The 15,046-nt window shown below is 39.4% G+C and overlaps 1 protein-coding gene across 1 annotated transcript in view; it reads right to left on the bottom strand.

The window, feature by feature from the left end:
* col14a1b (collagen, type XIV, alpha 1b) overlaps window positions 1–13,829 on the bottom strand; it is a 55,093-nt gene extending 41,264 nt beyond the window's left edge. Inside the window, exons 1-7 of the mRNA XM_016501965.1 lie at window positions 13,660–13,829; window positions 13,305–13,373; window positions 9,526–9,642; window positions 7,898–8,038; window positions 7,705–7,797; window positions 1,353–1,508; window positions 1,150–1,269 (exon numbers count right to left, since the gene is read on the bottom strand). Coding sequence (XP_016357451.1) covers window positions 1,150–1,269; window positions 1,353–1,508; window positions 7,705–7,797; window positions 7,898–8,038; window positions 9,526–9,642; window positions 13,305–13,365 — 688 coding nt within the window. The 5' untranslated portion in view covers window positions 13,366–13,373; window positions 13,660–13,829. The remainder of the gene's footprint in view (window positions 1–1,149; window positions 1,270–1,352; window positions 1,509–7,704; window positions 7,798–7,897; window positions 8,039–9,525; window positions 9,643–13,304; window positions 13,374–13,659) is intronic.
* Between the last annotated feature and the right edge of the window lie 1,217 nt (window positions 13,830–15,046).

The raw sequence follows: 15,046 nt of genomic DNA, 5'->3' as shown, positions 1-15,046 counted from the left end.
GTGTATAAGTGTGAGTTTGTGTGAGTGCATGTATAAGTGTGAGTTTGCGTGAGTGTGAGAGCGTGTATAAGTGTGAGTTTGTCTGAGTGCGTGTATGTGTGAGTGTGAGTTTGAATGAGTGTGAGTTTGTGTGAGTGTGTATGAGTGTGAGTTTGTGTGAGTGTGTGTATGAGTGAGTTTGTGTGAGTGTGTGTATGAGTTTATGTGAGTGCATGTATGAGTGTGAGTGTGTATGAGTGCGAGTTTGTGTGAGTGTGTATGAGTGTGAGTTTGTGTGAGTGTGTGTATGAGTGAGTTTGTGTGAGTGTGTGTATGAGTTTATGTGAGTGCATGTATGAGTGTGAGTGTGTATGAGTGCGAGTTTGTGTGAGTGTGTATGAGTGTGAGTTTGTGTGAGTGTGTGTATGAGTGAGTTTGTGTGAGTGTGTGTATGAGTTTGTGTGAGTGCATGTATGAGTGTCAGTGTGTATATGAGTGTGAGTTTGTGTGAGTGTGTGTATGAGTGTGAATTTGTGTGAGTGCATGAATGAGTGTGAGTTTGTGAGTGCGTGTATGAGTGTGAGTTTGTGTGAGTGCGTGTATGAGTGTGAGTTTGTGTGAGTGTGAATTTGAGTGAGTGTGTGTATGAGAGTGAGTTTGTGTGAGTGTGAATGCGTGTATAAGTGTGAGTTTGTGTGAGTTTGTGAGTGTAAGTGTGTGTGTACCTACTTACCCAAAAGTGCACAAAACCTGACTAAATCGCCAAAAACCTCCATCTGGGGATGTCCCAATTTGTAAAACTTTTTTTTTTTTTATTGTAAAAATGCAGAACATTTTCTGTGAGAGGTAGGATTAGGGGTAGGGGTGGGTTTAGGTTAAAAAGTGTATAACTATCTGTATATAAAAACAATAGAAGTCTATGTAATTTCCCCATTTAGATAGCTAAGTAAACGTACGTGTGTGTGTGTGTGTGGGTGTGTGTGTGTGTGTGTGAGAGAGAGAGTGTGTGAGTGTGAGTGTGTGTGTGTGTGTGAGAGAGTGTGTGAGTGTGAGTGTGTGTGTGTGTGTGAGAGAGTGTGTGAGTGTGAGTGTGTGTGTGTGTGTGAGAGAGTGTGTGAGTGTGTGTGTGTGTGAGTGTGTGTGTGTGTGTGTGTGTGTGTGTGTATGAACCTGTGAGTGTGTTTCCTCCTTTATAAGGCAGAGTCTTCACGGCGTCGATGACAGCCTCTTTAGTGCTGTGAGTGTTCAGATGCCACTCAATCCGCGGATCCCCGCTGTACTGCGCCAAACCTGAACACACACACATTATTAACACACTAACACACAGCGCAAACACACAAGAAACAAACATACAAACGAGACTGCAGACGCACCAACACGTGTGTGTTCAGATCCAACCGCGAAGGCCCTGACGAGACTTTCCAGAAACATCCGCACCAAACGGAAATTAATTCGGCCGATGCTCCATGATCCATCCACCAGGATCACGATATCGGCAACGGCTGGAGTTCTACATGTGAACACGTCCACTAAAGAGACAGACAGACAGAACAAACACTGGATGAAACGACAGCAGCAGATTGGTGCTTATGACAGAATAAATGTTAGCACGAGGGCTGCGGTCTGAACAACGCTCAGGTCAAAGGATAAATAACACAAACACTCAGAGTGCTGATGAATGTCTTTATTTCAGTTTTGGACTGTCAGATGTTTCAACTACAACACTAATGTGTCTGATTCCCTCATGACGAGCCTGAGCCGCCTCTGAACCGGATGAAAGATGCTCTAACCTGCAGAGAAACATTCAAATCAAGAGCAACAAAACAGCATTAAAACACAGGAGAGAACAGTGTATAGAATAGCGTGTAGAACTGAGTGTAGCGTGACGCCATGCATGTGTTCTGCTGTTCCTGCTGTAACATGTTCAGCTTAAACTCTCTGAATTTGTCTTTCACTCTCAGATGCCTGGCTTTTCTTTTACCCATAATGCCATGCTTGGTCAAGTCTATACACATTAGGAACGTGTGCTTTCAGAAGTCTGTGACCGCCTTGTGGTGTGTGTGGAATGAAAGTCAAGCTGTTTGCACAAACGAGTGAAAGCACACATTCTGCTATGTCAGAGTGAAGGTCAAAGGTCAGGGTAAATCAGGGCTCAGGGTGGAGACAGTGGCTTATTCACACCAAGAACAATAACTATAATGATAAACTATAACAGCATTCACATCAGCAGACGATAACATTGTGTTTATTGTAAGCGCTGCAGTTTTGTCCTGTCTTTAAATGCTCGAGCTCTTTAAAGCAGGCTGGATTCTGATTGGCTGTCAATGTGTTTATCATTCATCAGCTGGAAAACAATCACTCTGAAAGTGCTTATTAAAACTTTATGGTTATAGCTACTGTTCTTGAAGTGAACGGCCTTCACAATACACCTGGAAACATGAATACAAAATGTTTGTTTTGTTAACGTCTCATTCACATTTAGCCAGAACCTAATGTAACTGGCTATAATTGACTACATGATGCATACATAAATGATCAGGAGGATAAGACTTAAATAACGATCAGATAACAGTCAATATTTAAATGTAACAAATAACATTAGCAGCTATTAATTCGCATGAATAATACTTCAGTATGATTTTAATGTGTGCTGTGATTAATCTTGCTTCATTTCATGATCATTTTTTTTGGTTATGAAACTTAATGTCAAATTTCGAATTTCTTGACATTAGTTTCTAAATATATACATTTTTCCTTTATTTGTCCAAAACGAAGCACATTCAGTCAGTCAGTTCAGCAGATTGTTTCATATATAGCTTAAACTATGAATCACATCAAGAGTTCGAAAGAGTCATATAATACAGAAATAAACTTCATTTCGTTGCAATGTGAATTTTCACTCAGCCTTCAGTGTGAAGCATTTCAGATGGACACATTGCTTCATTCTGAACAACCTGTCAAGACAAAAATGAGTTCAGTGTGAATCTGCCTTGAGGGTTAGAGAGGGTCAATGTTAGGGTCAATGTTAGGGTCAGTGTGGGGTCAATGTTAGGGTCAGTGTGGGGTCAGCATTGTGTTAGGTAATGTGTAGTTCATAGCACGTTCATTCCTTCCGACTTTTTAACTTGAAAGTCAACATGAAATCAAAATGTACCCTATATTTACTGAATACATCATCCTGCTCGTTGTGAATGATTTATCAGTGCCGTCATTATCAAAAATATTTCATCAAAATAACTTGCTCTTCCTCTGAAATAACTTTTCTTTTTAGCAGTCTCTCTGTTTTTAAACCACCTGCCCAATCAATGCTGTAGGTAAAAGACATTTTAGGAAGATATATGACTATCCTTTTCCACTCTGAAATGTCAAGATGGGTTACAAACAATGTGTCATGACGGCTTTAATTCAGGGATCACCCATAGCCACACAAACACACTGTGTAAATGATGATTATATGTGACCTAAAGCTACACTGAACGACAGCTAATAGTCAACAAGAGCAAGAGAGAGAGAGATGATAGAGAGAGAGAATGACTGCAGGAAAGAGAGATACGTGGGCACACCTGCATGCCCATAAGGCACAGAGACACAGAGAGAGAAATGAATGAAAGTATTTAGCTAGTGTAGACTTGCAGAGAGAAACTGCGCAGAGACATCAGGACAGAAAAGGAGACGGTGAATGAGAAAAGACACAGTCGCATCACTGTCAGTGTTTCTGAGGCCTAGTGCTGTCAGAAGTACCGATGTCGGTGCCTGACGATACCAGCATTTCCCGTAGCATTTTGAGCGGATTCTTAAACAGCTCTGATTGGCCATTGTGTTCTCCTGCTCAACAGATATGTCTGTGATTGGCTACAATGATCGCGTCTATCAGCGGATCCCTAATATATCTGCTCATAGATGGAGCGCTCAGAATGCTAGGGGGAAATGCTGGCATCGTCACATTTTTTACATTTTAGTACCGTCTGGTACCAACATTGGTACTTTTGACAACACTACCGAGGCCGTGTGACTGTGACGCAGTGCTGGGCGAGCTTTCAGATTTTATTGATCAATTCGAATTTTTGCTACAATTAAATTTTTTTAAATCAAGGAATCGCGGTTTCAAATAAAATTATTAGTAAACATTACAATTAGACACGTTGATAGTATGCTAATGCTAAGAGATCATGCGCAGCTGATGACGTGTGTCGCGCTACACAAAGGAGCGTAACGCAGAACGTATCGCTAGTCCTGATGTTCACACAGAATGCATTTGTGCTGAAAAACACCAGACGCAAGCTTATGAAACGCCAGCTGAGCTTCTTTAACTCCTGCGCCATGTTTTTAGACACTGTTTCATGAGCGAGACAACGCGATGCAGCGGTGAAACACACCCATCAGGCACATGTTTACATAGAAAAGCAAAGGAAAAGCAGAAAGCAGTGCAGAACTACTACTGTATGTCTGATATTTGACGCGTGCATGATGCTGACAGACTGAAAGCTGCTGCTGTTTTCATTCACTGTTACTGACAGTCAGGAAGAGTTTGAATCGTCTCTAAAACTGAATGTCTACATTTTGGCTCAGAAATATTTAGCATTTAAAATTATTTCTAAACATATAACATATGTTTAAGACAATATTCGCCTTGATATTTCATGCATCTTCTCTGCAAAGATATTTAACAAGTGAGTTTGTCTGCACTTGAAACAGAACTTTCTTTAACCAGATGGTTCATTACGAGAATGTTACATGAATCATGTTATAGTTACATTTTACAAGTTGATTAGTTAAACATTAAAAATGAAATCAGATAAATCTTGAATCAGTTAAACATTGTCTAGTAACTGAGATTTTATTGTTTGTAATATCGCTCAAACAGAGATCTTTTGAGAAGATTTACAGATGTGTTTCTCTCTCTTTCTTCAGCAGACGGCCCTATAATCACATTCATTATAACTCACACACACACAAATAAGCCATCAATCTCCACACTAATGTCACGTTTGCAGAGCCAAAACCCATGAGCCTCTGCGGTCGCCGTGTTTCAAGCCACCATTTAAACTGGAAACTAAATACAGCAGAGAGCAGACGCTTGTGTAACCCTCTCTAATGTTTAGAAACAAATACAAGAGACATAGAAAAGTTCAAGCTAACATTTAGTGCTGTGTGAGATTTTACATATTTCCAGCCAGACTAAATCATTTCCATTGATCGTTCTAGCTCTTAACGTTGTGTGAAAAACAGAGACTCATGAACAACTATCAGAAAACACACAAACATAAAGATCAGAAGAACCAAGAGGACGTAAAGGTCTCAAGAGCAACGTGTGTTATAGTTCAGTTATTCTTCTTATTATTATTATTGGAGTTTTGGTCCCTTGCTGCTGTCGCCTTTGGCTTGTTTAGTTGGGGACGCTTGACTGATTGCACAGACACTATTGGAAGAGAGCTGAACTGGACGATGAATCATTGAATCATCAATCAACTGACTTTAGCTGGAAAAATGACTCTTTGTTTTTGTCTTCTTGCATTATTGACAAACTATTCTCCTGTTTGTCACTGTAAAGCTGCTTTGACACAATCAGTATTGTATAAAGCGCTATACAAATAAAGGGAAAAAAATTGTGTCTGTGAAATTATTATCATGCCTCTTTATTGTTTTAAATGATTAACATCCTGCAGATTCTCCAGATGGATCCTAACACACTCTCCACAGTGACAGCAAACTGATGGTTTTCTGATGGTTTGAGGCTCTTTACGAGGTCAGTCTCTCACACAGGACCCAAATTAACCCTCGCTGAGAGTAAATGGGCTTCGGTGAGTAAATAAAGTTTTATGAGTTACTTATGTTGATTTATGAGTTACTTGTCAACACAGCACATGGTGTTTAGATCACACCGTAAGAAACTCAAACTACTCGTATCAGATCAGCAATCCACGTGAGCAAAGGCAAATAACGCAACTGTGCTTCCACAATAAAAATAACCCAACTGTGCTCCCACAATAAAAATAATGCAACTGTGCTTCCACAATAAAAATAGCGCAACTGTGCTTCCACAATAAAAATAGCGCAACTGTGCTTCCACAATAAAAATAACGCAACTGTGCTTCCACAATAAAAATAACGCAACTGTGCTTCCACAATAGAGTAGAAGAATTTGAAAGATGAATGCTTTTACATGAAGAATGAACAAGTAATCCTATCTTTTAATTAAATTCTGTCAAACCCATATCGTTTCCATCTTTTCTACCAAAGTTGTGAGAGAATTTTGTCATCACCCAGCTCTAATCTGATAAATGTGACTATAAAGCATGAAGATGTTAAGTCATTATAAGAGTTAACATCGTGATTTCTGTAAAGCTGCTCTGAAAAGCACTATATAAATATAAATAAATATATTTTAGTTAATTTGATAGCGTCTGCATCACTTGGTTCAAAAACCAGCAGCTACCCGTCTGTCCCGAGTGGATATAACACAGCGTTTCTGCAGGTTTTATGAAAGTACATTTAAGACCTTTTTAAGACCAAGTAAAGAAAATTTAAGAAATAAATTGAAGGAAACTAGAGATGCAACCGACAAGAAGTTTTTTTAAAGGGGCAAGTGAGAGAGAATTTTTTTTTTAGCTTGTTTAAAACTTCAATAACAAAAATAACCAGGGAAGCACTGAAACTTGGCCACCAAATATTTCCGGGCGAGAGCGATTCTGATTTTATTGCATTCACTGTAAAGGGCGACTGATGTTTGTCGTGCCAGATGAGGCTCCTGCAGCCTGTGTGAGTGAGAGAGAGACTCGTACAGAAATCAAAACAAATCAACACAACAGCACTCACAGAAAGTTATAGATGCATACGGTGGTAAAAAATTTGACCACAAAAATGTATAATACATGATATAGGTAAGCAACATTACACGACCAAGATGTTTCCCTGAATATCAGCACGATTGCAGTGTGATTTCATACAATAGTATTTCAATAAACAAGAGGTAAAAATTAAGTGACTTACATTTTAGACACAATAGCCGCTACTTTTAGCTTCTGATCACACTGCAAAAATCATGTTCTTCCTCAGTATTTTTGTCTTGTTTTGCAGAAGAATCAACTTCATTCCAAGGAGAAACAAGTTTTCATTATCCACTGGCAGATATTAGTTCTTGCTTTAAGCATAAACTCACTTGATTTCGTTCTTCCACATTTTGCATCTCAAGTAAACATATTGTATATTGATTTAGGAATGTTTAGATATTTCTATTGGAAAACAAGACAAAGATACTAAGGAAGATATCATTTTGTTTGCAGTGCATGCAACATTTAATGCCATGACTATGAATTCAAGACTTCTGTTCTGATTTAAGACCTTTATAAGGCATTCATTTCTACTTTCTCTTCACTTCCTCTTTTCCTCAGCGCTTCGTAAAGCAAGCAATGACACTAGCATTTCTCTGCATTAACCTCCCATCAGCATTAACCCTCTATGTGCTATGAATATGCTCTTATGACACATCACTTGTGCTGTCACTGATTCGGATAAGAGCTGGACGAATGAATGCAAATGTGAACTCTCACATTATAGAGACTGTGTCAGCCGAGCTTTAGTAAGAGTATGTCTCACTGATACTATTGTTATTATATATCTGATATATCAGAAAGACTGACTGTGATTTAGTGCTCTGAGAGTGGCGCTTTCTTCTGCTTGGGGTCTCCAGATGAAGCTCAGGACTGCTGTTTAGTTTCACCTCACCTTCTCTGATCTCATTGTCCTGCGGGTCTGCGCTGGTGTCCTGCTGACCGAGCGGCTCGCTGACGTCACTCACCTCTGACCCCGATCCCGATCCTGACAGAAGCACAGCGGCAGTCAGAGGAGACCATATCTGTGGCGTTTCTCACATCAAACAAACACATCTCAGTCATGTGTTCAGACGGGCGCTGCTCACCAGTGAATCTGCCCAGCAGGGCTTTACTCTGCGCAGCTCCTCTGATGGCTGTGATCTTCACGCTGTACTCTTTCCTGCGGTCAAACCCAGCGATGACGGCTTTGGGCTCAGATCTACTCACTATCAGCTCACGCTCGTCTCCTGATGAACAAAAGACACACGCTGAGATGTGAGACAGAACGAGACCCAGCCCAGCTCTGCTTGGCTCTGATGACAGAATTTTCATTTTTAGGTGAACTATCCCTTTAAGACTCACTTATATTTCAGACCACACAACTAGTGAAATTCATATGTATCTAGAAAGCAATAGAGCTGAAGGTGATGTGAGGCTCTCAACAACAGAACAGCTCGTTCAAAATGACTAGTTAGTTAAAGAGAGCCTGTATGATTGGGCTGGTTTAGGGTCACGTTCACTAGACACCGATCAGGACAGGAGAAGCCACACAGCGATCATCTGCAACAACTAAAACCCCATTCACACTAGAATGTGCTGTCCTTTTAATCGAGTAACTGACTGGATATATTTTATAGTGATGCATAATGACAGAGCAGTGAGAGCAGCTGAAAGTCATGCTGCAGGCGGGTTATTTCAGAAGTGCTGCTCTCATAGTCGTAACGGCAGAGCTTTAAAGCGGATGAATCGGCACACTGAGAAGTTTCCAGTAAAAATATTAGAGGAATAGAGTAAAGTTACAGGTAAGCTGGAGGAATAGTTCACCCAACAGTGAAAGTTTCCTGATTATTTACTCGACCCCAGGCCTTCTGAGATGTAGATGAGTTTCTTGGCGCTGCGTACATGAGAGGTCATGAATTAAACTGAGCTGGACCAAGGCATCAATCTTTTTCTTTTCCTGAAAATGACTGATTATTTTGCTAGAGAAGACCCTTATTTGAAGCTGCCTTAATATGGACTCTCAAAAACGGTCTGCATTGATCACTAGGGCCCGTGGGACCTTTGATTCGGCCCGCCATGCCATATCACAATATAAAAAAAATAATAAAAACAGCAAAATTTGATATTTTTAACACTTTTTTCATTTCATTTTTAATTTTTGCATTGAAATGTAAAAAACAACATAATTAAATATGATTTAAAATCATTTTTAAAATATATATTTTTATGATTGTATGATTTTTTTTTAATTAATTTTAATATAGTTTGATGTAATGCAACATTTACTATTGGCCGATGGCCCTCAATCAAGTTTTATTTTTGGCTTTTCATATTAAAACATTTGAGGATCTCCGCATTAGACTAGAAATGAATATTTTCCTCCAAAACCTTATTTTCTCTTCGGCTGCAGAAACATCTTGGATGGCCTGAAGTTGAGTATATACTCAGGAAATGTTTATTTTTGGGGGAACTATTACTTTAAAAAACAGTCAACAACCATCTAGCCATCTTCGCTCTGACACACTCTTTCAGTTTAAGTCTAGAAGATTCGTCTTTGTGGCCAATCATACAGATATAGTTCACAGCACAATCATTAGTCAGGTCTGACAGAACTTCATACACTGAGTGAATGGCATGTACAGGCCCTGTACGGACGGATTCCCCTTCCCAGCATTCTGTGCTGCTGTCCGATGATCACAAATCACAAGAGGTGGGAAAAGCCGAGACGTCTCACCTGAGTCAGTGCTGTACAGGAGTCTATAGCTGTCGAATGCTCCCTTCGGCTCCTTCCAGGTCACGCCGAGCGTGTTGGAGCTCAGCTCTTTAAAACGCAGCCTTCTGGGCATCGGCACTGCGGCACAGCGGAAACAAGAACATCCCTCAGAAAGATCACCTTTAATTAGGATGTACAGTTGCTCTGTTGATCTAATCACAGCCAGCATCTGCTGAGCAAACGCACCGTTACTGCAGATCAGCTGCTGTTTGCCCAGCAGACAGAGGTTAATTAGATCTGAACACCGAGAGTGTCTTCATCTGTGTCTGAGCGTCAAACAGATGGAACGAGAGGAAGCCACGCCGAGTCCTAACCAAACATGACCACACAAAGCTCTCGCGCTCTTTTTGTTTGTTTCAAGTCACTCGTCATTTTGTTGCAACTTACAAATGAGAATGACAACAAGCGATGATCTTGAATCAACCAAATATTGAAGTGTAACAGTGAAATCATGTCCCGTCCAGTGCTGGTCAGATTACATTCACATTACCTTCAATCAGAAACACTACACATTTTAGGTAATGTAATCTGACTACTTTCAGATTACTGGTTTATCACATTGATTTGAATAGGGTAATCTTCTACACTATTGATATAAAAATACAAAGAGAAGGAAAGTATTGCATGATGAAGTGCATTAAGCATTACATTGCATCAGGTTTGTGAAGGAACGGCAGGAGGCTTTTAAGTTGATAAAGCCAATAGTTAAATATTTCAATCATAAAATATCAAATTAAAATGTCTAAAACACTTCAACATAAAAATAAATCACTAAATGATGTGACATTAGAAAACTGTTCAGAAAAAGAAGTTCTGCTGACAAAAACAGTTCGGGAATTCCTGCATTAAAAACAAAATGACAATTTGCGTGTTTTAATGTGTTTGAAAGACAAAAGCCTTTCCGAGGCAGTGATAGACGGTTAATGATTAAATTATTAAAATGTGAATTAAGCAATTCAAACTCCTCCAAACTTAAACGTAACTTTACGAACTTCGGCTCCAAAAAGACAGAAAAAAATGAATAAGTGAAACATAATTCATGAACACTTTACTGTCAATGTAACAATAACATGCACTCAATAAAAAAGTAACTGTAATCTGATTGTGAGCATTTTAAAACATAAGAAGCACTTTATTTTTGGACTCTGATTACTTCCGGATTACATATAATTAGTTACTACCAGCACTGGTCAAGTCGCACAGCGGTAGTTTAGTTAGTTAGTAGTTTAGCGTCTGAAAGCTTGTGGCATCAGACCTGGTTAGGACACGGTGTTTCCACTAAACAAAGTCTGACTTTGTCCACGTATCTGCAACACTGACATGCAAGATTGGATGCTCGGCTTTGTGGAGAGACAGAATAATGAGAAGAGAGTGAGACTTTTGGGAACAATCCAAAGGAAGTGTGTATTTGTGAGGTCGTCTGAAGGGTGTTTATGCACAGACAGCCCAACACATGCTCATCTCTCTCCAGCCCACGCAGGCATTCTTCTCAACACTAAACGCCGTGCACTAGCCCACAAACCCGGGTTTGTGTCTCAGTCAGCAGACGTGATTCCTCTTCAGAGCGGATGCAGCAGGCAGAAGATAAAACACTGTGTGAAGAGCACCAACCTGAATGCAGGACGAATGTGAAAATGCTCTCTCCTCGGGTAAACGTCCCGGCTCGTGTCCAGTCAGAGTTTGAAACAAATGAGTTTTATACTGCCAGCGGATAAACCTCTCAAACACCTGGCAGGATCATGTCCGGCTCATGTTTCACCACAAAATCAAAAGGTTTAATAACTAAAAATATTTAATGCATAACCAAAATAAAGCCCATTTTCATTGCTGTATTGTACCATTAACACAATTAAATCCCAAACTTAAATGTCTGTAACAGAAAGAAACCATGTTACAGTAATGTGTCACAATTTGCTCTTTTCTCTGACACATTTATCACGATTCGGTTTATGCTGCCTCTGTTATTAAACTACAGGATCTGCAGCTTTGATTTCAGAGGCTGCATTCTGAACCGAATATGATGACAATTTCAGTTTAAGCAATCACGCACACAGACTGAAACTAAAGTTTTGTTAGTTTAGTTTTCTACATTATTAAACGATGGTTAAAGGATTGGTTCACCTCCAGAATTAAAATCTCCTGATCATTTACTCTCATCCGAGATGTTCACGTCTTTCTGTCTTCAGTCGCAAAGAAATTAAGGTTTTTGAGGAAAATGTTCCAGGATTTTTCTCCATATAATGGACTTCAATGGGGACCAAATCACAGTTTCAGAGCAGCTTCAAAGAGCTCTACAGGATCCCAGCCGAGGAATAAGAGTCTCATCTAGAGAAACCATCACTCATTTTCTTTAAATAAATAAACATTTATATAGTTTTTAATCACAGATGCTCGTCGTGCACTAGCTGGGCTTCCAGACTGGACGTGAACATCTTGGATGACATGGTGGAGAGTAAATGATCAGATGTTTATTCTGGAAGTGAACTACTCCTCTCACACCAGGAACAACGACTATAACATCAGCTATAACTATATTAGCGTCCACACCCGTGTTCACCAACTCACTGTTCAATCTAAACATGGCCTGCCACTTTACTGCTCAAGCTCTTTAAAGCAGAATGGATTCTGATTGGCTGTCATTGTATTTATCACTCAGCAGCTGGAAGATAAAACCACTGTTGTTATAGTTGTAGTGTGGGCTGGTTAATATAAGTGTACGGTTATAGTTCTGGCTGTTGCAGTAACCGTGTAAAGGGCTCTGTGTGCTGCAGACACCTGAGGCGCGGCGGATGGCAGGTATTTGAGTAACAGATCTGAACGTGTCTGCTGGACGAACTCCAGGTGATCAGCTCCTCCTGACAGCAGCGTTTCTGAGAGCTCTCCGCTACACTAAAGCTTCTCAAAACAGCCACATAAACATGTTTTACGGGATCATAAAAGGAACTAAATGTAGAAGTCGCTCCCGCCACAAGATCCACGGCGCTTCCAACAAGCCCAGCCACGTATTATTTTTATTAAAGGAACAGTTCACCCAAAAAATGAAAACTATGTCATCGTTTACTCGCCCAAACCTTCTGCTGAACATGAAATAATGCATTCTGAAGAATGTTGGTAAGTAAACAGCCATTGACTTGTATAGTGCTATGGCTACCGTCAACTTTTTGGCTAAACACATACTTCAAAATATCTTATTTCATGTTCGGCAGACTCATGCAGCAATAAATTGAAAGTAAATGATGACAGGATTTTCATTTTTAGGTGAACTATCCCTTCCCTGACAGCACACGTGCATCACGGAGACGTCTGCATTACATCTGTTCGCTCATCTGCTATACGTCTACAGGACGGGTCCTATCAGATGCTAAATACACGTTTAGAAGATGTCTTTAAGATGTTTATGATTCAGAATGCATGTAAAACTGACATCTTAGAGACGTGTATCAGATGTTTGCACACAGCAGACGCTTTCCAGATGAAGCGATCTTTAACCTGTTTAAGCAGTGAGAGGGAACACAAGATCTGCTAAACAAATGCAGAAAACGATACTAGATTCCCTTTCGATCTGGAAACAATTGTTATTGCTGAAACAGATGACCTAAAATAAAACAAGTGAAAGCGATATGAGGATGGAATGATAGACAGAACGACAGAAAGAACATCACAACAACAGAAAACACAAAAGAGTGATATAATGAATCATAAACATCATAGTGCACAGAACAGAAAGCAGACAGTCGTACCTTGAGCTCGTGTGATTAATACTGATGTCAGTATCAGGATCAGCAGCACTCGAACCTGCATCTGCTCAGCTGACACACACACACACACACACACACACACACAGAATTAATCACACAACATCACAAACCTACATTCATTTACATTCATTAATTTAGCAGACGCCTGTATCAGAAGCGACTAACAAATGAACAGCGTCATCAGTTCTCACACACACACACACACACACACACACACACACACTTCAGTGCAAGAACAAACGAAAACACTCGTTTCGGATTTAGCGAAGGTACACGAAGAGCGCAGCGTTACATTTCAATGCCGATCTTCTCAGAAAGCACACAAAATCTCACTCACCTGCGTTCACAACATAAAAGCAGAGCAGCGCGAGCTCAGAGCTGAAGAGTCTCGTGCAGCGGAGCGGAGGATCTTCAGCCGCAGAAAGCGAACGCGTTCCCTTTAATTGAACTCCTCCGCGTCTCTGATTGGCGCTGACAGACAGGAGCGTCTCACCTGAGTCCTGACTCTCTCAGCATCACAGCACATCCACGGAGCCTGCAGAGAAGAGCGCATTAATAGCGTCACGTGAGTGTGAAGATGATGATGAATGAGGAAGAAGCTGACCTTCCTCGACACACTAAAACTCCTTCTGTTAGCTACAACCCTCAAATAATCCATCCAGCTCTCAAAAGAAAAACGCATTCCTCAAAACTGTAAAGAATATCCATCTTTTAGACACTCGATTCTTCTGAGAATCATGGTTTGGCAGGTCATAATTATGAGATGAAAAACCGAAATTATGGCTTAAAAACTAGAAGACATGCATAGAAAGTCGGAATTATGGCATACTAAATCATAATTATGGGATCAAAAATCAAAATTATGACGTAGGATACTAATCGAGATTATGAGAAAAAAGTCGGAATTATGATTTAGAAAGTAATAACGTTGTATTTATTAGATTAAAAATCATTTGGCCTTTTTATCTGTAATTTCAAATTTATTACGTCATAATTTTGATTTAAAGTCCTAATTTCAGCTTTTTGAAATTGTCATTATTTTGACTTTTTATGAATTATTGACTTTCATAATTTCGACTTTTTGTCAATAATGACATACTTTGACTTAGAATGTCATAATTACAATATTTAAATTCATAACCTCCTGAGAAGCAGAAAAAGGTTTTGTGAATGTTGTGGTTTTTATGTCATTACATTGGTTAGAGCATAAGAAACAAATGGAGAAAAAACATTTGTGAAAAAAATATATATTTTATTCATATTTTACTTTGATATTCAAAAAAATAATAATAGACATGAAAAGACATGCATAGGTAAAAACAATGTTTTATTTTTTCATTCAGTTTTTAGGTTTGAGACTATTTTTTAGCCAAACTTTGTACATGATGATTCTCATGTTATGAAAGATGTAACAGAATGATTTGATATATTACTGTACATTATGTAATATGTGCATAAAATATCCATAAATTGGTTTTCCCATTATATTCAAAGTATCTATAGATTGCATCTAATTTGCATATGAATGTGTTCTTGGGGCAAACCAATGCGAGTAATAAGTTGGCAACATTTTCATAAGAATATTTCCCCAAAATGCCTGATTAACATGCCATTTGTCCTGAAGTCATAATTATGACTCTCCAAATATCTTGCTGATCACAGAACAAACGCTCACAGAGGAGCTTATGATGATGAGCTGAAAATGAATCCCAGCCATGCTATAT

The sequence above is a fragment of the Sinocyclocheilus anshuiensis genome, unplaced genomic scaffold, assembly GCF_001515605.1.
Source record: "Sinocyclocheilus anshuiensis isolate Anshui unplaced genomic scaffold, SAMN03320099.WGS_v1.1 scaffold1456, whole genome shotgun sequence".
In the NCBI taxonomy this organism is placed as follows: Eukaryota; Metazoa; Chordata; class Actinopteri; order Cypriniformes; family Cyprinidae; genus Sinocyclocheilus; species Sinocyclocheilus anshuiensis.
Note: the sequence above shows the minus strand (reverse complement) of the source record. Positions and strands in the feature narration are given on the sequence as shown.